We start from the raw sequence: 26,019 nt of genomic DNA on the forward strand, positions 1-26,019 counted from the left end.
CTAATAACTTGAATTTTAGTCTGTGGGAAACATACACCCATAGTGCTTTGTTCCTTTGGCCAGGAAGTAAATCTGAGGCCTGACTGTTGCCACTTCTGCTCAGTGAGGTGACTGCATTTGCTTCCTAAAGCCAACAATGCTTTGGAAACCACTTTGCACACTTGACTTCATCCTCAGTCCCTGGAAGCAGTAACTGCGTTTGAAAGCCTGAGCTGCTTTGAACCTTTAAAAGTGGTTTGAACATTTAATCCTCCAGACCTGCTCTCCCTCCTTTTTTTTCCCCCTTCTTTTACCTCTTCACCTTTTCTCCTTCATTGAGACTCCTGCTAGGAAGTGCTAAGTGGTAGTATACTTAGAAGTTTCTCTTGAAGCAGTTATAAGAAAAGAGTTTGATATTTCCTGTTAAAACATTTTAAGAGGTAGGTTTTATGTTAAATTAGTAGTTAGCCCATTACTTTTTGCTCTTTTAAAACATTCCCCCCCCCATACAAATGGCATGCTAATCTCTATGCCATGTCTATTCATGAAGAAAAAACATTTGCCCACTGCTCACTCATCCATGAATGCAGTTTATAGTTAAACCACGTAATGCCTGGTGGTACTGTGCTGACAGGCACAGAATAAATAGTACAGATTTTGTTTCCTGAAGACTGATCACTTATAGATCAGTTGATAATTTTTTTTCCAGGTTGCTTCTTACACTGATGATGAGAATTTTTTTACTTTTGTAGAAAGCTGTGGATTTCAATAAACCTCTGTCAGGACTGCAGACCTACCTACTCAATATCACTTTTTATCTTGAACATCTTTTCCAGAAGAGAGAGGAACTAATATTTGCTCCTATTCTTAAAAGTAATGTTGCTGAAAATAGTAGGGGTGGGGCTAGGATTTTGAGAGAATGGGCTTATGGGTGACAACATGTTAATACAACAATATGTTGGCCTTGCAAATTTTTAGGAAAACAGACTTTTTATGCCTATTTAACTTGTGTTTCAATATTACTTTTTCAATGAGTACTTTCATCAGCTTCCTTTTTATGTTTAAAAATTATAGTGCTGCTTTTGTTATCAAGCATCCTAGTTTCCTCTGTCCACACCCTGTCCTACTACTTTTGTTTTTGATGTTTTGTGAAATGTAAAGTATAAGTTGCCTTTGATAAGACTTGTCAACCTTTCTGATTTTATGGTTGATGATAAATTACTTCTCACCAAGATTTAAAATAGTATAAAGTTATTAGGCATGATGCTCTTTACATTCTTCTTTGTTTTATAGAGAATTAGTTTATATGTAATAGACATGAGTGAATATAAATTTTACTTTAATGATTCATATTTGTCAATGTAGAAGAGAGGTATCTAGTGGGCCCAGAAATGGTTGATTTGAGAACTTCTGTAGACCCCCAATATTCTAGTCATAGTTGTTATATTAGTGGTGAAAAAATTTTAAAAATAGCTGTGTTCTATTAATTATTAACACCAGAAGGTGTATCTTGATTTACCTGAATTGATATGCTTCTTAAATTTTATTTATTTATTTTTATTTTGTATTTATTTTTTAAAAATATATCTATTGATTTCATAGAGAGGAGAGGAGAGGGAGAGAGAGAGAGACAGAAACATCAATGATGAGAGAGTCATTGATCGGCTGCAGCCCGCAACCCGGGCATGTGCCCTGACCGGGGATTGAACCCTGATCGCCTGGATCCTAGGTCGATGCTTAACCGCTGAGCCACGCCCGACTGGACTTCCAGATATGCATATTAAATGCAACAAAGTCTTTTTGTTAACATAATTTTAAATTTGTGTATTTTGGTATAAGGCAGTTTTAGGAATAGTAATTTCATTGTCCACAATGATTGAAGATGATAATAGTATGAATTATCCTAAACCATTTGTATCAGCTTTAGAATATCTTTATGGATATACTTTCGAATATCGAGATTGTTGAAAATATACTTCAAACAAAACACTGAAGTCCCACTGTGGGTACTAACACAGGAGGGCCTGGTGTCCTCACATCTCAGTGTTAGACAAGAAAAACTCTCAATTCCTTCTTATGTGTTTGGTTTTGAGCTTCCCTGCTGCATGTGAAATAAGAATAAATACAGAATAGGAGTCAAGAAGGCAAATAGTTAAGTGAATGCTGTAGGGGTTTTCATGAAACATGAAAGCAGCAACTGAAATGCCTACAGGTGATGGCTGCTGCTGGTAGCGCAGAGTAAACTTCACTTTTGAAGTAGCATTCTGGTTTGAAACACCAACTTCTATTTAACTTTTTTTGTCCTCTTAACTATGATAATGATCTTCAGTCTTCTTTTACAGTGGAGTATCTTTACTGTTTAACTGCATTCTTGAATTAGTTATTCTATGGTTTTCACAGAGAAGAGATGGATAAAAATAATCTGACAAGAGTCTGCCAATCTAAATTGTAAATTGCTATTTTTTTGGTGGATGGTAAAATCAGAAATTCTGAGTACTAATAGGTGGTTAAACTGTGTTCATAGAAGCGTACAAATGAAGGTGAATTTTTAAACAATTTTTATTGTATAAAATGTTGCATTTGGTTTTTACCCTTATTTTCATGGGATATGTTATATTTTCTAAAGAAAATGGTATTATATCCTGGTATATGATTTAAACTTGTTTTTATTCTTTATAATGTGCTGCTTTTGATTATTGGATGAAATTTGGTTTTTAACATTCCATTTTTCAAAGGCTGCATACATAGACAAAAAATCATATGTACAAGCAAATATATATGTATACAAACACATATATACAAAGAAAAATACGTATTTTTTTTTTTCTTTCCTCCACATTTTTGAAGACAAATTGTTACCATTTTATTTATTGACTTAGGCTTTCTAAATCACCACTGGAAAAAATGTACTTCTACATTTTTCTATAATCAAGGTGAGCTGTTGTCTATTGGAAGTAATTTTTCAATTACATACAGTACTGCGACTATATAAGTTTATAGAATAGAGGTAGAGACAGTTTGGTCAGGATGAAAATACTCATTTAAAAATAAGGAAGTTTTTTTCAAAAACCAATTGAACTTTGAAACTAAGGAAATTCTTAACACTTGTAAGGATGCACATCACTAGCTTGTCCCAGTTTTGCTCCTTCTATCACAGCTAAGACTGAATCATGGATGATTTTGTACAAGGTGTTATTTTTATGTTATATTTATGATTAGAATATAACAAATATAATTTATGATTAGAATATTTGTGATGGTGTTATTGTGATATTCCGCACTTAGAATACTGACCTAATATTCCTGTTTCTCAGTTGGGTGGAAAGTTTCGGACATGAGGGGCTTGGATTATTACTGGACATTTTGGAAAAACTGATTAGTAGCAAAACGTAAGTATTGCCAGTTATTTTCACTTAAGCTACATTTGCAAGTCCAATTATCATTCTAACACTGATACCTTTTATGCCCATACAGAAAAGAAACCACTGTAAAGAAGAATCAGCACAAAATCATCCAGTGTCTGAAGGCTCTGATGAACACACAGGTACGTACATGATTAATCACGTTGTATTCCTTCTTCACCAGTTCTTCCAGAATCCTTAAGAACTAGAGTTGTGTAATAAAAAATTTACACTTAAGTGATGTGTTGCTTTAATATGCTGTTTAGTACATGATAGAAAATGTACTGAATTGTATGACTTCTAGTTTTGTATAAAAACAACCATCTCCCAGCAGAGAAACTTGGGGATGAATGGACCTTTTTCTGGCGCTTAACTCATGTGTAGATTAATTCTCTCTCCTTCCTTTCCTCCCTCCCCACACCCTTCCTCTCTCTCTCTCTTTTAATTTTCAAAACTATAGTATGAATAAGCTTTGAAATCATATGTGATTATTCAATGTAGTCTACAGTAATATTTATTACCAAAGAACCAAGTTGGAAAGGCTTAATTTTTATAGTTTATGAATTTATAATGCAGTTAATAAAAACAGATATAACAGGTCCCAGAAATGGAGCAGTGATGCTTAGTAGTACAAGTACTATTGAGACCAAATGTAGTACGACAAGTCCGTAGAGTTGATATATTTAAAGAGGAAACATTAGGAGAGAGAACACTTGAAGCTCTTTACTGAAGTTAGATTTTCTGAACAACATTTCTTTTACTGTTAATTGAAGAAATTTCTCTATCCCATGCCATGTCTTTCGCTCTAGTATCTAAACACATCTACCTCAGGATGTGTGAGTAATGATAGGGGTTTTAGTTGCTGTTAGTTGACAGGAGAAGAAATTGTACTTATAGTGGTGTTATGATTTGTGTTTTATAGCCAAACTCTCTCTGTTTCTGATTAATTTTATTTTTAATATTTTGCTTTATTCTTATTTTTAGAATAAGCCTTTAGAAGACTCTATGCTTAAGTACTGATATTTAAATGATTAACATTTATTTTATATATATATATTTTACTAAATGTAGTGAATATTTATGTTTTCTAATTATGTTCATCTTACTGAATTGTTTATGTATTTTTCAGCATTTTCTGGAGCTAGGTTTTCTATTTTTAGCCAATCAAATATTTTTCTCTTTGCCTCCCTCCTCTAATTAGGTAAGATCAAGGAAAATATCTGATGTAGAAATCACAAGACCTTGTATTGTCCTGTGAGAAGGAGGTTTTAGATATTTTGTAGACTATAAGAATAAATGAATAAAGGAATCAGAAACTGCTGATAGAGAAAGGTCTTTTCTCACTGTGTACACACAGCACTGCTTTAGGAGGCTCCTTTTAAAATGAAAATACAGAAATTGAAGGTTTCACTAGACCTGGAAAATCTGAGAGTAGAGAAACCCAGAAATAGTTTTTCAAACCAAAGGGGCAGGTGGATCATAATTTGAATTTGGGAAGAATATCATGGTTAAAGTGAGATGGCAGATTGAAGATAATATTCCTACTTAGTGTGAGACTATGAATTGGAGAGGGAGTGAACTTTTCATTTATATTCTAATTAATTTAAGGTAACTTCTTATATAATAACATTGTGTTGCTTATAGTTGGTATATGTGGAGCTGAAATATATTATTTTTATTTATGGATGTCACCTGTGCTAATAAGAATGAAAAGTTAAGTTACTGATACTTGGAATTAGTATTACATCCTGTTTGAAATTTTTGGTAGAACTTTTTATTTTTTTCCCCCAAGACCTGTTGGTGATACCTCACTGTGCAGTCTTTATAAGAAGTCACTGAGTGATGAATAGTATAGGCTTTAGGGGAAGAAAGTGTGGTATCTTATTTTGTACCAGCAATTATTTATATAATTAAGCAGCAAATTTGATAACATCATAGGAAAGTGAATTTTTTATAACACTAAATTGGACTTATATTTTTAAATGGAAAAGATTATGAATATTAGGAAGAAAATAAAAGGATGAAAAATTAATTTATTTAAATTAAAAGGTAATTAGAGGAAGGGCTTCCTTTTGGTCAGTTAAATTTTTGTGTGTGGCTTTGAGTCGTACAACCCCAACAAGGGTGCTTTGCTCCTGGAGCCAGCCCCTCTCTGCACAGTGTCTCTCTTGCTGGAATTAGCTCACTGGTGTGTGGGTGGGGGTTGGTGGTGGGGGAGTTGTTCAGCACCAGTATGCATGTAGTGCTGGGTATCCTGGACAAGGGATGCTGACCTTCCCCTACCCAATGCTTCTTCATTGCCCCGAAATTCCATCTGTTAGCTAATAATAGGCCTCGTGTAGAATGTAAATGGAACCTGGCATTGGTCCTCAGTTTAGAACCACATGAGTTTTCATATAATCCAGAGTGGGTCTTTGACACTCAGTGGAGAGACTTCCTTAGGTCTTCCAAAATTTGTCACCACCTCTCTAACCTTATAATAGCCTTCATTTAATGTCCTTTACATGCCAGCACTGGTAAGTTGACTGTTTCTCTTACAGAGTCAACATTTTTTGTTTTGCTTTGCTTTGCTTTGTGTTTTAAATAATTGAATGAGAGTAATTTTACACAAGTAGGCAGCAGTTTTGTCTTTCGTTCTCAATACCGAGTAGTGACAGTCTGGCCTCATTCCAGACTTAAAATGCTAACTACACATTTTTACATTAGCAAAATCAGAGAATACTGCCTATGATGGAGCTTTGGTTATAGGATGATGGTCACAACTGTGAGATCAGAGAATGCTCCTCTTCTACCCTTCATACATGATGGTTTAGGGCTTGAAGGTAGTGTGACTTGGAGGAAATCAGTATAAAAATTCCTTGAGTGGCTGGAGGAGCCACAGGATTCTCTTTCCAGAAGGACAGGCACTGACTAAGGATGGCCAGGTAGGTGGGAAATGAGGGGGAAATGCTGGAGGCAAGCTTTTCTCAGTCCTCAGGTTTTTTATGACAGAGCCAGTCCCATGGTGCTTGGTAATCCTTGACTGATTGACTTTTTGAATTGGATCTAAGTGGTACTTTATAAGCCTCTGACAATTCTCTGGAATGATTATTAAGGCATATTGTAGTCTCTGGCCCTGTGTCTGCTTTTTTATTTTTTGTTTGAAGGTATGAAGTAGCCCAGGGCATCACAAAAGTGAGCATTTCCTAGACAGTTTAATTCTCTCTGTAAACTTTTCCCTACCATCAACAAGACAGAGATTTCCCGAAATCATATTCTTGTACTTTGATCCTTCTGTTTGTCCTTTCTCCTTTGTACTTGTGTTCCCTAGATAGTAGGCTAAAGCAAATGCAGTATTTCAGCACAGTGTGAAGACTTCTTCATATAAATGACATTTATAGTAGGAAAGTCATAACTAAAATTTCATAACACTCAAAACATTTGGGTCTAAGCTTGTTGTAGATTCAAACTTTGATACTTATATCTAGTGCTAATTTTGAGTATAAGCAGTAGTTCATAGGTTTATGCTTGGGATAAGGCCCTTTTTAATTCTTAGGAGTAATTGTAATCAACCAATTTCTCACTCTTGAGAGGATGCATGGTAGATAGTGTTTTATTGATTCTCTTCATTCTTTGTTATGTGATACTTGTCTTCCATGGATTGTAAAGGGGCCTTAAGAGATGTACACATCCTTAAAACACTAAGTCATTAACATAACTTCTTACCTTCCAATTGGGTGTGACGTCCTGGGAGTAGCGAACAAACTTTGCCCTTAGCTCAGATCGTCCTGTTTTTATACCATGTTTACAGCTGCAGTCTTTCTGATGGTACGTTATTATTTTGATCGGACTGCATATGCTTCTTATTGTAGTTTCTATATGGTATGTGCCCAAATCAACCTTCAGCTTTCGGCCGTTTATGAACTAGGTGTTACTCTCTGGGCTTACCCTGTAGAATGTGGTTGCTATAGGTATGTGGCTCTTCGGCATTTGAAATGTGGCTAGTCCGAGTTAAGATGTGCTGTACACACTAGACTTTGACTACTCAGGAAAGAAAGTAAAATGTCTCAACAGTGAATGTTTTATTTTGATTATATGTTGAAGTGATAATATTTTTGGATATATTGAAATAGTTCTGTTAAAATTAGTTTTACTTTTTGCTTGTAAATTTCACATTGCACATGCAGTTCACAGTATATTTCTCTGGGATGGTGTGCATGTACTTGTGGTGCTATATCTCTTACCAGTCTTCCTTCTCAGGAAGGATCCTTATGTCCTTAATGTCTACTTCAGTATCTGACTCTTCATTTTGTATGTTTCTGTTGGGAAATCTTGGTGTTTTAAACTGTTTCTCTCTTTCTCCAGTTGGCCACTTCTCTATGTTAGTAATTATCAGTAGTGTTGTAAAATCACCTTTGAGTGGTTTTTTGTATTTGGTTGATTCTCATAGTTCTTGATGTAAAGTGTTTATTTCTATGAATTGTTTTAGGATGTTATACATTATTTAGTATATACATTCTTTACTAAGTGTAAAAATATAGACCTTTTTTTAATAACTACATTTAAAAAAATAACTACGTAACTACTATTTTTTGAAACTGTTAATGTTTAACCTCTTCTTTCCAAAACGGTACAGTATGGCCTGGAAAGAATTATGAGTGAAGAGCGAAGTCTTTCTTTACTGGCCAAAGCCATCGATCCTGAGCATCCCAGTATGATGACAGACGTGGTTAAACTCCTCTCTGCAGTGTGCATTGTAGGGGAGGAGAGCATGTGAGTCTTCTCAACTTATTTCTCTCATTATGCAATGATTTAATACACTGTGATTTATTTAATGTTTTCATTATTCTATTTTAGACTAGAATTTAAGTAAATGAAGTATACTTAAGCAACTGATTTAGATTTATATAGGCTGTGAAAAAATGACTTCTTCATCTTATTTATTTTAAACTGTTCTGAACTCAAACCCTAAATAAAAATTCTAAGTGAAGACTTTGGAAAATATACTAATGAATTCTGCTTTGTATGTGATTTTTTTTTTTCCAGATAGAATTCAAAGTGTAGGTCATATATATTCCTTTATAAGTCTGTATGTAAGGCAGGTTTAGAAAGTGACAGATGGAATTGTATTTTACTGGTTGAGGATGCACAGTTCTTGACCATAGAATATATGCTGAAGCTTTTAAATGCATTATTCACATGTTAGGACTGTAACTAAAAGACCATTACATACATATTAAAAGATAATTACAAAGTTGAACTTTTTTAAAAAGAAGATTGGTGTTTCTTATTACAAGGAAGCATTTAAAAATTATTAATTTTTAATTTTTTTTTTTTAAGGAATAAACATATAAAAACCAAACAACCGAAAGAACAAACAAAAATAGCCCTCTCATTTAAGGGTAATCAGAGCCCTGTAAGTGGAACCTCCTGAACACATTTGAAAATTGTCTTTGTAGTGATCCTGCTGGGACTAGTGATTATTGAACCACTCAATTTGGACCTAGTTGGAGAGTCACAAGCAGCACTCAGCCTTGTCCCTCTGCCCCAGATGCAACTATATAGAGATCTATGAATGAGGCTGTTCCTGCTGCAGTCCTAGCAGGCAGAACCAGACATATAGCCTCAGCACTTTCCATTTGCCATTTCAAAAAGCCCATATTAATTTTGGTATAGAAACCTAAGAGTGAACTTAATGTTGTTGTTTTTTAAAATTTATTGGGCTGACAACGGTTAATAAAATAACTATTCTATAACATATCATCTGTACATTGCATTGTGTGTTCACCGCCCCAAGTCAAGTTTCCTTCCAGAGTTAATTTAATGTTGACATGTAAGATACTTCTTGTGCTCCCTCTCTGCCTTTTTTTCTCTCCCTTTTCCTCCACCTGCGTCTTCCTCCTTCCTTTGCTTCCCTCCTTCCTCTTTCTCTCACACTTCCTTTATTATTTTTTATATTAGACTATAATTTCTTACTACTATATATTTTTGGCTACCAGAACTTAACTTATATTTGATAGGAAGTAGAGTGTAGTGGTTGAAAGCATTTATATGGTGCTTACTACTCAGACTCTCTGGTTTTAGTTCCTTGCTCTACCATTTAGTAGATGTGAAACAAATTGCTTAACCTTTTCTGCCTCAGTTGCCTAACCTGTAATAATGGGATAATGATAGCACCTACCCAAAAGAATTATATATGTTAAAATGCATTGTGTATTAAGTACTATATACATGCTTGATAAATAAACATCATCATAGGGTTATTATGAGGATTAAATGGACCAAAATGTGTAACATGCTTAGAGCAGTGCCTGTACATGCTACGTAAACTGCTGATACGTACTGAGTAAGCTACTTTTAAAATATTATTGGTTGCCCGGAAGTAGTGATTTCAGAGTTTATTAAATCAAGCAATTGAATTATGGCATTTGGGTTATTTGCTGATTGCAATTTAATTATTAAAACCAAAATTTCCACTAGCCTTGAAGAAGTTTTAGAAGCTTTAACATCAGCTGGAGAAGAAAGAAGAATCGACAGGTTTTCTTCTATTCTGGAAGGTCTTCGGCACAATTCAGCGCAACTGCAAGTAGGTTTCATGTGTATCATACACATTGTTTTGTAACTGTTTTTTGACTGGTTTATATTTAACACTATATCCTGCATGCCATTTACTATTTTATAGCATTTTTAAGAAGTGTGTAGAATTCTAATTTATTCTATATCATAATTTATCTTATAGATGCAACTTGGTATATACCTGCAATTATTTCCATAGGTTACTTTCTTAGAAGTTGACTTACTGGGTTTCTCTGTAAATTGTGTAATTATAATCCCACAAAGTGTTTATTTGTTGTTCTCAAAAGTTTATTATTATAATTTTAAAGAAATTCTGGCAATTTCTCATTCTGGCTCCTCATTGTATTAGTTTTTATATCTGATATATGCTTTTTGTATCTAATCACATACACGTTATCGAAGTGGGAGATGTAGTGTCTTGTCATGGGAACAGACTGGAGTTAGGCAGGCTCTTCACATCTTAGCTGTGTGACTCTGGATCACTTTCTAAGCCTCTTCTATAGCTCAGCTTTCTCAGTTGTAAGATGGAGATAATGTCAATACCTAGCTCATTGTTGATGCAAGGATTACATAGGATAATGTATTTAAAATACTTAGTGTAGTGCTTGGTCCTTTAGCAGAATTGTTGAGTAAAAGCCAGCTTTAAAAAGTAATTTTGTTAAATTAAACAAAGTCAGTGGAGAGTGGAGATTGAAAGGGATCTTCATTTTTATTTTATTTTTTTCCAGGAACATTACCAGTGTTGATGTTAGAATTGGTATTTAATTATACAACTGAACAGTTACACTCTTAAACCTTTATCCCAGATTAATGAAAAATTATGTTTTCACAAAAACCCATACACAAATTTTTCGGGCAGTGTATTTTTCATAGACCCAAACTGGAAACAACCTGATGCCCTTGAACAGGTGAATGGTTAAACTGGTGCAGCCATTCCATAGAATACCACTCAGCCACAAAAAGTAGTGAACCCTTGATACATCCAACTTGCATAATCTCCAAAGAATTATCCTGATTGAAAATGCCAATTCTAAAAGGTTACACATTGTATGATTCCTTTTATATAACATTCTTCAAATAACCAAATTATAGAGATGGAGATAGTTGAGTAGTTGCCAAAGGTTTGAGATGGGGTCTGTAAAGGTGTTGAGTGTGACCATAAATAAATAGCAGGAGGGAGTCTTATGTGATTGAAACAGTTGTGTGTCTTGATTGTGGTGATGGTTATATAAATCTTTACACGTGATAAAATTTCATAGAACTGGATATGTACACACGAACGTAAAGCTGGTACAATCTGAATAAGCTCTGTGAATTGTACCAATTTCAATTTTCTGGTTTTGGTATTGAATTATAATGCAATATGTTACCAAGACTTGAAGAAATTTAAAATATATATGTCTAGAGACTTGATATGGTTTTGAAGTGATTTCTTTTTTTCCAGTATCTTTATTCAGGTGAAATTCACATTATATAATTTGCCTACCTTGAAGTATATAGTTCTGTTTATTTGCAGAGTTGTGCAACCTTTGTCACGATTTCAGAACATTTTCATCACCCCAAAAGAAATTCCTCATCCCTTCTCCATCACCATGCGTTACCCCTGTTCTCCCAGCTCTTGGCAACCATTAGTCTGTTATCTCTATAGATTTTCATATTCTGGATATGTGTTATAAATGAAATCATATAATTCCTGGTTGTTTGTAACTGGCTTCATGTTCAAACATGTATCAGAACTTTGCTTTTTTATTGCAAATAATATTCTATTGTGTGGATGTGTACTACATTTTGCCATCATTTGTCACTTGGACATTTGGGTTGTTTCTACTTTTTAGCTTATGAAAAATTATGTTTTAGCAGTTATGGATATTTATGGAGATGATTTCTTTCTAATGACTGCTTATTTGCCGTATTTAGTGTAAAGGGGATAAGGGTGGTGAGGAATGGGGCTAGCCCCAACAACTTCCTTTAATAGCTGTAGAAGTTATGAATTTGATTCAGTTTTTGAGAAATTTTTACCAAAATATAGGAGGCTTGTTCTGTTTGTTTTAATGAAACTAATTGCCTTAGTTGTGAGTAATTATATTTTCTTTTATGGTTAGTAGTGTTCTTATTTTTTAAATTCCCTATAAACACTAAAATACATTTCTTGATATTGTTCTTAGAGTTTAATTTTCATTGAAAAATGAAAGGTCATTGTAGCATCACTTAAATTCATTTCTTTCTCAGTTTTTGCATAAGTTCAGGTTAATTTTGCATCCTCTTAAGAATATAGACAATGGAAACAATTGTTAATTCTTACTTTCCCTACCATTTTTACTCTTTTATTGAGGTTTCTTATTATTATGAAGCCTAATGTGTTGAATAGCTAGGAGGTGGGAAGCTTAAGTTAAAAGAGGTCCCATTTTCTAGATAGCTAACTTGGGAGGGGCAGGAAAAGTAAGTAGATCCTGTTTTCTGGGATTGCTGATTTTGCTCTATCATGTTTAAAATGATCAAGCAGCACTTTAGTAATATCTAAAAATAATTTCCTTTTTGGTGCTTCTGAATTTTCTACAAAATAAAGTATATTTTAAAACAAGCTGGTTATCAATTTTCCCATAAAGCTATTGCTTTAAGTGCCCATTTTACTCTATTAGTTCTGAAATTTGCATTTATTAAAATGTACTAGTTTAAGTGATATTAGCAGATCACCAAATTAAAAATAAAAGTTGTCACTGAATAAAATAGATCCCAATTGTTTGCTTTTAAATGGGAGGAAACGGGTGGTAGTAAAATAAAAAAGTATTGTTCCTTTCTTGCAAACTATGTTTATAACAAAGTACTTTTTAAAGGAGGATTATTAGATTTTCTTGAGTCTGATAATAATGAAGATAATTTGACTGCCTATCATTCTGATAGAATGAACATACTTCTGCCCTGCACTATTCCCCTCCCCGACAACAGTATAGAAAACAAATGAAAAATTGAGTACAAGAAATAACTCAAAATTATTTTTAGGCCTTAGAGAGTCATATTATCAGGAAAGAAGTACAAATACAAATATACACATTGGAGTTAAAATAAATGTACATCAGTCTTCTTTTGAGTGTATCAGATAAGGTTTTCAGTCTCAAGCAACACAATCTACTCTAGGTAATGTAAGCAGAGAATGGTACTGGCTGCCTCAGGCTCAGGGAACCATGTAGGGTGGCATATAACCAGAGCAATGCAGAAGAAGAAATGCCAGACCACACCTAGGGATGTTCTAATGGAAACACCATTTACAACATTCTACCCTGGTTAGCACCCGAGACACCAAGGACAGGCAGTAGAGCGCCCTACCTTCCTTTACAGGGTCCTGTCTTCGTATATGTCATTGTCCGTGCAGCTTGGCCAGGTCTTTTTTAGTAGAAAAGGGTTGGCGTAAGTGTGGATAAACCAATCTCTGATTGCTGCTACACTTTGATTTTTATCTGTTATTTTCATTTTTCTCCTCTTTTTTCTCTCTCTTTCTCTCTCTCTTTCTCTCTCTCTTTCTCTCTTTCTCTCTCTCTCTTTCTCTCTCTTTCTCTCTCTTTCTCTCTCTCTTTCTCTCTCTCTTTCTCTCTCTCTTTCTCTCTCTCTCTCTCTCTCTTTCTCTCTCTCTTTCTCTTTCTCTCTCTCTTTCTCTCTCTCTCTCTCTCTCTCTCTCTCTTTCTCTCTCTCTCTTTCTCTCTCTCTCTCTTTCTCTCTCTCTTTCTCTCTCTCTTTCTCTTTCTGTGTCTTTTCTTCTCTTGTTAGAGCCCTACTTTGCTAGAGTAGCAGAAGCATTATCTAGGTTTTACAAAGCTTGTTGGAGCCTTTGCTATTGTCACAGGGCTGGTTGAATTGTGGTAGATTTTTGTCAGGAAAAGAACCAAATGTGGGAATTGTAGAGTTTTTGAGTGGATGGTAGGCTTCCCTTCCATGTTGATGTCCTCACGCCCACAGTGAAATCCTGCTGCACCTTCCCTTTCCTATGGTATCTTCCTGATCTAGCCTCCTTGGACTCGTAGCTGGGCAGTGTCAAGAACATGAATGGTCAGCAATTTTATACCACTTGTAAACTAACAAGTTAATCTACCACATTCTTATGGGTGCTGTCGGAAGATGCAAATTCTTAGATCAAAAACAAAGGACTTTATTACCTACAGCAATAGCAATAGCAATAGCAATAGCAATAGCTTATCAGTTTTGCATCAGCCCCAGTTTCCAGTTGCAGTGGGTTGTGTTTTAGTAGAGAAGCCAAGAGCTTAGGGAATACAACTCTAATATCATGGGCAGCAATCACTCTGATTTATATAGGCTGCGATGAAATCTGTTTAGTTTGTCTCCTCAAGTATTTAATTAAGGCTGCTGGTCAGCCAGACTCCAAGCAGCACGTTGAAGCTGACATGCAGTATTGACCTCAGCCATGCCTTCAACCAGATCCTGTCAGCTGAACAAATTCTATAGACCATCCAGGTCTGCTTTAAAACACCGGGAGGCTTTCTTCTTAATTTTTTCTATTGATCTTTCTACTTGGCCTGAGATATTAATTCAGGTACACAATGATGTATTGCTGATTGCACGGACTTCCCCTTGTTCAGCAAAGAGGAAGTCTACAGCAATTCTTTTATCCATAACAATCTGGCCTGTGAGTTGATACTGAGCTCAGTGCCTTCCAGGGCTGATGTGGTGTCATTGATCATTTCAGCTAAAATCAGGGACACATTTCTTACCACCTTTTCTAATTGGGTGACGCTCATAAATAGTGCCTTTAGGGTGCACATAAATAGTGATCAGTTTTCACTCCAGGAGGCTTCCTAGAGTTAACCAAGGATAGCCTCCGTTTGGAAAGATCTTTATAGATCTTTTTAGTGTTTCCTTAAACACTTGAACATCTCTTATGATCACCTCTAAGGTGCAAGTCACAGTGGTTTTGGAGGAAGAGGCAGGTTAATGTCTGGCTTCCTCACATGGCGCACATTGTGCTCTGGAAGGAAAATGTTTATAATTGTTGGGGCCCCCCATTGGACCTTTATCAGTTGGGGGGCTATGGGTGACAGTGCTTTCAACATGGCTTCCCAGCTGGCTAATAAACTTTAGGATTCTGAGTTTTGGAAATAACGGACTCCAATTTTTGACTTTGGAGGGCCTGCCCGAAGACATGGCATAGATGGCAGGTTGTCCTATAGGGGAGGATTTTTGAGTTTTGAGAACCCAAATCTTTTACAGTGGGGTAAGTGTACCTGCTTTTTGCTCCAAAGAGACATCCTCTTTATTATGTGGCATTTCTCTGTGTTCCAAGGTTACTGACTATACAAACGTCCTTGAAATAATTATCCAGAAGAGACCATCAGTGCCTCTACTTAGAATACATGCAGATGTGTAAGAGGCCTGTAGAGAATTATCTTACAATAGGGAGTGGACCACTATACTTACTCTTGTCACCTTCTTGACTTTTCCTTTAATCTGATAGTCCTGGTGTTTCAGTACATTCATTGTACCTTGAATGAAATGAAACCTTCATTAATTTTGGTTGATGTGATGCTATGTAGTATTTTCCCTACCTTAATTACTGACTAAAGGGAAAACATGTTTTGTACAGCTTCTTAATCAGAGATGAGAAGAATTAGTTATGTCAGAGAACAAACATAAGGGAAGAGATGGAGAACTTTGTTTTAGAGGCAAAATTATTGTTCTTTTGTCTTGATGCTTTGTGAACCTGTAGCAACGTTAGTTTCTGAGTTTGCTCACTTAAATTATACTTAAATCCTTCTATTGAATTGGCCCCACATTTCCCAAAATTGATTTAGTATTCTTTAGATACTGATAGCTAGCAGGATTTATATTTATATTGTCCTCTGGATCACTTATTTTTATTATTTTACATAGTGAAAATAAGTCTCATAGTATTTTTTTAAATCTTGATTTCAGAGAGAAGAAAGGAGAGGGAGAGAGAGAGAAACATCAATGATGAGAGAGTCATTGATCTGCTGCCTCCTGCAACCCCCCCCACTGGGGATTGAACCCGCAACCCGGGCATGTGCCCTGACCGGGAATCAAACCCCGATCACCTGGATACTAGGTCGACGCTCAACCGCTGAGCCATGCCTGGCCGGGATCATAGTATTTTTATCCACTGTTAAAATACGTAGCTATTCTTTTTTTTTTTCTAATTGTGGTAAAATATACCTAATGTAAAATTTGCCATTTTAACCATTTTTTAAGGGTATGGTTCAATGGCATTACCTGCATTCACATCTTTGTGCAACCGTCATATAGTCTCATGATAATGCTATTGAAACAGTGGCAGATATATCCTTATAGGATTTAGTGGAGAGGAGCAGTTGGTATGTCCTTCTAGGATTCCTGCTGTAGGTATTTCTGTATCCTACAGTATATAGGGGTGGGCAAAAGTAGTTTTACAGTTGTAATATAAATAAATAATACAATAATTAATAAATGCAAGAATAAACTTTTGTGTATTCACAACTGTAAACCTACTTTTGCCCACTCCATATTTTCCAAAGAAACACAAGTTTGAAATACCCAAGCCTTTGGTTTCTATGGAACTGTTACTGGAGGAAAATTGTGTTCAAAACACATTCAGGTATCTGACATATGCATGGTCTTTTTTTTAAAAAAATATATCTTTATTGTTGAAAGTATTACAAATATCCCCCTTTTTCTCCCATTGACCCCCTCCTCCTGCATCCCTCCCCCTAGGCTTTCATCACACTGTTGTTTGTGTCCATGGGAATATGCGTGTAAGTTTTTAGGTTAATCTCTCCACACCCACCCCTGCCTTCCCTCTGAGATTCATCAGGCTGTTCCATACTTCTATGTCTCTGAATCTGTTTTGTTCATCAGATTCCACATATGAGTAGGATCATGTGATACTTGTCTTTCTTTGACTGGCTGATTTTGCTTAGCACAATACCCTCCAGGTTCCTCCATGCTGTCTCGAAAGGGTAAGGGATCCTTCATTTTTACAGCTGCATAGTATTCCATGGCCATACACGTGGACTTGACAAGTATTTCATGGTTACAAATTAAAAGTGCAGAGGGTGCTCATATTTAGAGAAAAATAAGAAAATGTGAAAATGTTCTGTTAAATACAATGTTTTATTCATAATACTTGTCAATCAGACAATTTGAAAATGATACTCCTGCTGAAACTTGCTTTGTGGAATGGGGCTGTGTTAATCTGGGTACTCTGAGAGCAAGAGTTTTGATGTCCAAGGGAATAGGGAAATGCCTACGAGGGAATCTGGAGAGGGAGTTGGGGGAGGCTGGGAGATGTTAAACTTAGTGCAGATCTGACCCCTGATGAAGGAGAGCAGGCAGGCAGGAAGAAAGGAAGGAAGGTTGGGTGGAAGAGTCTTAGCCTGCTATACAGTTCTAGAAGAACTTGGCAAAGTAGTTGGGGAATCCTGGAGTCAAAAGTCTTGCATATTCCAGGATTACACCTGTTTAGTATTCTTGGCTATGTTCAGAGATGGATAGGAACAGTTTCTGGGAAGTGTGGCTTCAGCTCAACTGTGATGGATTCCAGGGGGCAGCAGTTGGAGCTGCTGATTATTAATTATTTTTATTGAATTTATTGGGGTGACATTGGTTAATAAAATTTTCAGGTGTACAATTCTATAATACATCATCTGTATGTTGTATTGTGTGTTCACCATCCCAAGTCAAGTCTCCTTCCGTCACCATTTATTCCTCCTTTGCCCTCTTCTGTCCCCCCATGTCCCCTTTCCCTCTGTTAATCACCATATTGTTGTCTGTATCTTTGAGGTTTGGCGTTTGTTTATCTGTTTGTTTGTTTTTCTTAATCCCTTCACCTCATTTATGTTCCCTGTAGTCAAAGATTGAGACTTTTGTTGTTATGGCTGCCACAAAAACAATGAAAAATTTTCTTAATTAAAAAATACAACGAAAAAAACCCCTCTTCAATTCCAGTGTATTTCATTGAGTTCAACTACAGACTAGATTTCTGAAAATTTGATTAGATCTCATATTGTTTTACATCTCAGAAAGTTGGAAAAAAATTGGTATTTTTTTAATTTAAAAAATTTAGAATTTTCCCTATTTTATAAGCTCAGGTTAATTAAAATATTAAAAACAGAGTATTAAAAATCACCGTTGAGTTAAAACCAGTGTACATTGAAATTTGTCATTGGGCAATAATTAGATAAATATAACTTTGGGTAGTGGTATTGAAACAAATTGTAGGCTAAAATGCCTTGTGGATTTAACCAAGTTTATTCACTCCTGTTTGCTTTTGTTTCCCTTGGGCCTTAAACACATCCAAGTTTAATTTTTTTTTTTTTTTTTAACCCTCACCGAGGATATTTTTTCCATTGTTTTATCAGAGAGAGTGGAAGAAAAACATCGATGTGAGAGAGACACATTGATTGGTTGCCTCCCCCACACACCCCCACCAGAGTCGGGGATTGAGTCTGCAACCAAAGTACATGCCCTTGGCCAGAATCGAATCTGGGACCCTTCAGTCCATGGGCTGATGCTCTAACCACTGAGCAACTGGTCAGGGCCCACCCAAGTTTAATTTTGCCTGAGATCAAATAAAGCCTTTCTTATAATGAATTGTTGTATTTTAATTTACAATTACTTTTTAAGTATCTTCCATTCCCCCCCACACAAAAAAAATCATTGTTAGCTTAAGTAATTTTCAATTTCAAATGAATTGTTCTCACATTTAATAAGAGATGAAATGAAGAATTAGGGAGTCTGGTAGAGAGTTAATTTTTAGGGCTATTGTTGGGGCAATCCAGAAGGATGGAGGGACCAATTTGATTCCTCTGTTTTGATCACTACTTTTATTGAATAGTAGTCAAAATCATTTGGATTAATTAGTAGGATCAGTATATCAATATGAATCAAACGTCAAACATATTAAATTGGACTGATAAGTAATATATCATTAAGCTAATAGACATTAAAGAAACATAATATTCAACATGAGCTCATTGTCAAATAGAGCATACCTAAGTATAAACTAGTGTTTAACATTTTTGTCTAGAATTTCCTGCCAAATTTCTGAGTCTGCATAATTCATTTCTTCACTTAGGGCTACTCTAGAACACAAGAAAGATAAACTTCACTCATGCGTCCCAGGTAAATGCTAGGTTTCATAATTAAGCAGCTATTCAGTTAATTATGCATTGACTATTGCACACTGGGTTATACTAGATTTTAGAACTATGAAGATGAATATACTCCTGCCCTTAAGAAGCTTATACTCAGCAATTTAAAGCCAGCTAATGTTTCCTATGAAAATTGCAATACTGGCAGTTTCAACAAAATTTATGGTTGGAAATAGAGGAAATCAATGATGTCCCGTGAGGAGTGTCTGAATATATATTTAAAAATCCAAGTTTGTTTTTCAGTATTCCTGTTCATGTAAATTATAGTCTCTTGAATCTTGCAGGTTTTGGGGTTTTTTTCCTCAGTCTATGGGATATATGCAGTTACCCCAAGCTCTGACTTGTTCTCTTACTGAATCATTAACAAAACACTTAATTGAAAGTATAAATAAAATTATGCTACTTTATCTGCTTGACCGAGAAAACGACCGGCAGATTAGGCTGCCCATTGCCAAGAAAGCCGAACTCATGAGACAGGTCTAGTTGAGTAGGAAAGAGGCTTATCGTCTCCACCTGAGAAGATGGCAGGCTCATGCCTTCAAAACCATCTTAACATCTCAGTGCAGACAGAGGTTTTTATAAGGAGGGAGAGGGAAAACAGTAAAGAAATCAGGGGGAGGGGGCTATGGATGTGCAGGCAGTGTTCTTGCTGGTTCCGACATGGATCTTGAATGTCAGCATACTGGAACTGGTCAGTGCCAGGCAAATTCCTGCAGTTCGGTGATCTGCTTCAATCGAAGCTGTGGTCAAGGCCATTTCTTACACAAGCAGGAACTGGAACTGCTGATGCCTGCAGTATGCTTGTTGTCAGTATGTTGTTCTTTTTATCAGTTTGTTAGTACATTTTATTCTAATTCCATTTCATGGTAAGCCAGAGTAGTTTAAAGTTTTTATTCCCTGTTACATGCTGATGCACTTGACTATTTCTGTGTTTGTCTACATTGTGTAGTCTGTTTAGTTTTTATTCTGAATTAATGTATGTGAATTTAAATTCTTTGGATTTTCTTTATTTGCACTGGAGGGAAAATATTTCTCTGTAAGCATCATTTATTCATTTTAACTTAATAAATGTGAAATTTGATTGTGTGGAGAAAGACAGATGATTTCCGCTATGGGGTAGGAAAGATGAATAGCAGCCTAAGCAGTATCTTTCGTGCCCAGGTAATAAGCATTATTCACCGATTCTGATAGAATTTTTAAGTACTTTACTAGTACTTGTTTCCAGTCTGGATTTAGCTTCTGCACCTGATACGTTTTTAATGTAGTAGGGCCATCATTTTACTTGTAAGAACCTGTTTAGATCCAGGATGAACAAGTTGACCAAAGAGTGAGCTTTCTAAAGAATTCTTGGTTTGCTGTTTGTTAGATAGCATCTTGGTTCCTTTAGCACAGCCTTGGAGAAAGCATCTGCCCCTGTGAAAAAATTGGGCAAGCCTTGTGGCTGGTACTCAGGCATCCCACCTGTTGGTATATCTCGAATTTTGTGCTTAAAATTGTTTGTCCTAAAGGGGTCAGAGACCAAATGTTAAAAATGCATGAAATGTTTCGTTTTTCTCATATTTGCACTGAGCATAGTAGTAACAGTTAATTGTGAACTGGAGGAAATTTGAAGTACTCTTCACATGTGAAGAACCCTCACTTGCTTCTCAAGGGCAGAAGGCTACTTTGCTGATTAAATGATATAGATTCTGGCATGTTCTTCTGTTTTGTTGTTAACCTTTTTTCTACTTCTAATGATTTTTCTTTGACCATTTGCTGTGTTCTTAAGGTTGCCTTTGAACAGCCCTGTTCCTCATATTGAATATCTGAGATTTCTGTCCACAGTTTATTTACCTTATTGTCCCCTGGTATGTGTCTTTACCTTCGAGTTTACAGCATTGCTGACATTTGACCCGCTCCTTGTAATTACCGTTTTGGCTGTTCACTTTCCTGCCCGTTGACTCTGTATGGGCTTTGCCGGTCTCAGTCCTTGTAGTGCATCTTCAGTCTGCTGCTGCCCTTGAGGAAATCCGCAACTGTACTGCATCCGAGGTGGACACACACACCTTTCCAGCTAGAAGTTACTTAAAAATACCTTTTCTCATTTAAGGCTTCTTTTTGATGACTGGACAAGAATAACAAAATGAGCTTTAAAATGTTTGCTTTTCAAATGATTAGAATTGAGTCTGTGATCTTACACCTAAAGAGATGTGTTTTACGTAGACTTGCTTAAACAAAAGTTTAAGCAGCAGTATTTCTAAAGTAGACAGATGCATTTGGAGCAAGGGAATATTTAGAGCCAATTTTAACTGTATGCTTTTGTTTACTGGTTGCATGAGGTGCACGTGAGAAGGCAAACGTTTTTCCACTTGGGCCAGCAACTGTCTCCCTTTGTAGAAACTATTCTTTTCCAGGTATCTGTTTGGCAAGGGCAGTGGTAATTGATTACTCATCTTATTTGACCTATTAGAGCATTTGACTCAGTCGATTCCTCTCTCTGCTGAGATACTTTCCTCCCATACTTTCCAATGCCACTGATGTGGAAAATCTCATCTTCTACTTCACTGCTGGCTTTTACTTTATTTCCTCAACCTACAAATTGAAACCTACAATTGAAATGCTCCTCTCAGCTCTTCTATGTCCTTTTTTCTTCTTTCTCTGCTACCTCCTAGATGAGCCATCTAAGATCTTGGTGTTTACATACTTTTGCTCTGGTCATCTCTTTCTTGAACTGGAGTCTCCTGTGTCCAATTTTCTTCTCTACTCTTTGACAAAGATCACTAATAGGTTAACAGATATTTCCAATTTAACATTCTTCCCAAGCCCATTTCTCCCATGGTCTTTCCCATCTTAATAGGTGACAGTTTCATTTTTTGAATTGCCTAGGCCCAGAAACTTGGAGTCAAATCTTTGCTTTTCTCTTTCTCACAGAGATTTCTTTTTTTTTTTTTTAAATGGCTGTATCCCTAGCACAAAGAACAGTGTCTGATACATAGTAGGGACCAACAAATAGGCTTTGAAGGAATGAAATGTGTGAGCTAATAAAACAGAAAATGAACTGCATTGTGATGCCCAAAGATAGAACTTGAGTTAATCTTAAAGAGGCCAGAAGCTCCTTGTTTTCTTACTCTCCTCAGCTCCAGAACTGCTCCTGAAGCAATTAGTATGGCTTAATGCAAATTAATGGAGATCGTATGCTACATTTTTGGAACATCAAGCAGAGCATGATGATTAATTCTTTATGACGAACATCTCACTTCCTTGCATTTCTGTTAATATCCCCAGGTGACAGAGGGTAGATACTCAATATCTAATCTTTGTTAATTTCAATCACACAATTTAAAAAGTGGGATTTCTTTTATTCTGGTCTAAAACTTCTTTCTCTGCTTGCATTTTATAGCTCTCTTAAGGGTACCACCTCCTAGCTACTTGAACAACAAAGGTGACAAGCCTCTTGTAAATTCTTTTTCTGTTCTTCAACCTCTTGTCAATCTAGCCATCGCACCAAATCCATTTTTCTTCTTTATATTTCAAATGTTCAAGCCCTCCCTTATTGCTCATCAAAGTTACTTCTACAGTAGCTTCGTAACTTGTACCTATTGCTTCTATTATTGACTCTTCTTTGCATAAAATTCTTTATGATTTCCAGTATTTCTAGTTGTATATGAATTTTTTGACGTGGCACACAAGGCGGTGCCCCATCTATCCTGTCTCTTTGTCCAGCCTCATCTCCAATGACTTCTTCCCCTGCTCACCTCCTTCCCACCTTGCAAACTACTTAGGAAATGTGAATTTCTCGTAATTCAACAAAAGAGCCCATCTTAATTCTTTTCTTGCAACATCTCAGTCCTCTTCTTCATCAGCCTGCCTTCCTATTAATCCTTCAGAGTCTGTACCATTACTAGGCTGTCCTTGTTTTTATGTATTTTTATAAATTTTATATATTCCCATCATATACCAAATGTCTTTCTCATATAGTATATTTTTAATCACAATACCTATTTCCCTTCATATGGCAGGTAACTGTTTACTTATATATATTTTCCCCCCCAGACTTTATTTTTTATAACACTATTAAATTTATTGGGGTGACAGTGTTTAATATGAACATATAGGTTTCAGCCATGTGAGTTTCTATGTTACAAGATCTGTATATTGCTCTGTGTGCCCACCATCCAAAGTCATACCTTCTTTTGTCACCATAATTAATATACATAATATAAATTAATCAAAGATTGGTTATAGGTCATGATGGCAAGTTATTACTAGAATTGAGAAGGGAATTTTATAGAACTAAATTCATCATTTCAACTTACATCAATTTCCTATTTCTCCTCTTACGGTGAATTGCCTTTTAGCATGCTTCCTGGAAGTACTTTGTATTATCCTTTTCTTTCTCTTCAATTTCATGCTATTATTTCTCTATACATATCTGCTTTCCATTTAGGTGATATTTGCTGCTAAGTTTTGGTGCCTATTTTTGTGGCTTTGTTTGAGTGGTCTATAATTTACATCTTTTCCAGAAACCTGGTGACTAAGACTGATTTAATTTCTCTGAAGGTACAGAATCATTATTTATATGCTTTTTGAGATCTTTTAAAATTATATAGTATTGCTGAGAAAAACATTTGTGGGTACCAGGTAATGACTGGCAAGGAAGTGGAAAGAAAGCATTTTAAACTTGACCTTTTTACATGAACTGGTTACAGTACAATGAATGTGTACTGGAAAGACTGAGTCTTTAAAGCCCTTCCTCCCTCCCTCCCCCCCTCCCCCCTCCCCTTTCTACTCTCTTCTTGCACATTTCCCACCCCTACTTTATATAGTCTTAAGTTTTGACAGTAGAAGGATGCTTATCAGATTTTAACAGATATAAAATACAACAATTACTATATATTTCAACCAGCAGGAACTGAGACCCCTATTGGTGTCTTAATCCAAAAATGGCATTTTAAATTCATATAAACTTTGCTTTAAGGGATGGAGAAAGGACAATTTAGGGAACAGCATGAGGTTAAACAATGATCAGTAGGCCTGTCATTCTTGCTAGACTTTGGTAGAATGTAGACTTAGAAAAATAACAGGAACAGCAAAGCATACTTTTGCTTCTCTAGAGACAATCTCTCTTGCTTCCATTATATGGATTTTAGATGATGAACTATATCAGGCCAGGGTTTAAAAAAATGGAGAGTTTGAAAGTTGGTGTGTGAAACCTGAACTGAAAAAATGGAGCGAATTTTATTTCTTTATGTGTTTATTGTAACATACAGTAATTTTGAATTTTTGCCAAAGGGTAAGAACCATTGCTTGGTAAGTTAACGTTTAGTAATTAATTGTGTAGTGTTCATAATATATTTTTTGGTTATAACAACCTCATTGACCAGATTCAGGACACTTGTTGACTATAAAGTCTTTGGGACTTTGGATTTGTCTTGAAGAGTGGAAAATTATTTTATTATCCTATTTTACATGTTAGCCATCTATTTGAGATTTACAGTTTTTCAACTAGGATGTGTGTAGTTTGTGTTGTATGTGTATGAAATGACATCTTGGGACAAGAACTTAACTTTGGTTGGAGTAAATTTTTTTATGGAACAGTGCCACTGCCTAATGTTTCTCCACCTCTCCTCTCCCACAAGGACCTCTGAATCCTTGAAAAATAAGAAACTCCACTGAAACCATAATTGTTATGTAACTTATAGCGACAAAAATATTTTACATAAGAATTTTTGTTTCATTAGACTCTCCTGTGAAGGAACATATTTGATATACTTGCAACAAAACCTTGATGTTTTAGTTCTATTATTCTTTTTTTTTAAATGTTGGAATTTAAGTCTAACTCTGGCTGTATAATCTGTTGTAGGTAGCATGTATGCAGCTCATCAATGCCCTTGTTACATCTCCTGATGATTTGGACTTCCGGCTTCACATCAGAAATGAATTTATGCGTTGTGGATTGAAAGAGATACTGCCTGTAAGTGCCCTGCAGTCTTCTTATTAATACTTAAATTAGAGGAGTACTTGAGTGGGGGGAAAATTTAAATTACCTTCAAGAATAATTTATCTGTGGGAAAAAAGCCTTGAATATTAAAATTTATTTTTTAAAACTAGATAAGAATTTTGAGTATTTAATACTTTAAATGTTGGAATGCTCTATAAATCAAGTTGAGTGGTTGGTTTATTGCATATGTTTTTATTTAATTTTTTGCACTATGGAAAAGAGTTCATAATTTTTATTTGATATCTCTAGAATTTAAAATGCATTAAGAATGATGGCCTGGATATCCAACTTAAAGTTTTTGATGAGCATAAAGAAGAAGACTTGATTGAATTCTCTCATCGCCTGGAAGATATTAAAGCTGAACTTGAATATCCTTTTGTTCTAAAGTCTAGACAGATATGTAAAATTACTGCTAAACCCTAACCAACCAACCTTTGCCCCATAAAATACTAAATTTCTAAATAAATAATATAAAATTAAACCTTTATAAATAAGGATAATAGTATAAACCTTTCTTATTTTTTAATTAATGTGTGATTTTTATGAATACATACAATAGTAAATGGATGTTACAACATACAGATGAATTCTGTGGATCAATATCTTATGTGTGTGTTTGTAATCTTTTTTTTCCTTTTATGCTTGGCACCTCCCCTCCCCCAATGCTTCCAGCAGTAGGAATTAGGGGACCATAGCCTACTGGTTAGCTCCTCCCTACACCCTGGATGCATTCTGATATGGTCCTTTGTGAACTCTGTGGATCTACAGATGTCTGTGCTTTTTAGAGATCCACCAGGTTCCTGGCTGCCATTGGGACTCCTCCCTGGTATGCTGTCTTGGTCAAGGCACCCTCAGAACCCAGTAGAGTAATTACAACCAGCTGCCCACTGCACCGAATGCCAGCAGCATCTTGGCTTTAGAGAGGGAGATTGGTTGAAGTTAATTGTAGAGAAGC

At 35.7% G+C, this 26,019-nt stretch overlaps 1 protein-coding gene across 1 annotated transcript in view; it reads left to right on the forward strand.

The window, feature by feature from the left end:
- DIAPH3 (diaphanous related formin 3) overlaps nt 1-26,019 on the forward strand; it is a 425,390-nt gene that overhangs the window by 108,754 nt on the left and 290,617 nt on the right. The window contains exons 6-11 of the mRNA XM_087814306.1: nt 3,294-3,368; nt 3,454-3,523; nt 7,996-8,132; nt 9,840-9,945; nt 24,927-25,037; nt 25,314-25,432. Of these exons, the coding sequence (XP_087670432.1) occupies nt 3,294-3,368; nt 3,454-3,523; nt 7,996-8,132; nt 9,840-9,945; nt 24,927-25,037; nt 25,314-25,432 (618 nt within the window). The remainder of the gene's footprint in view (nt 1-3,293; nt 3,369-3,453; nt 3,524-7,995; nt 8,133-9,839; nt 9,946-24,926; nt 25,038-25,313; nt 25,433-26,019) is intronic.

The sequence above is a fragment of the Miniopterus natalensis genome, chromosome 2 (genome assembly GCF_054644295.1).
Source record: "Miniopterus natalensis isolate mMinNat1 chromosome 2, mMinNat1.hap1, whole genome shotgun sequence".
NCBI lineage: Eukaryota > Metazoa > Chordata > Mammalia > Chiroptera > Miniopteridae > Miniopterus > Miniopterus natalensis.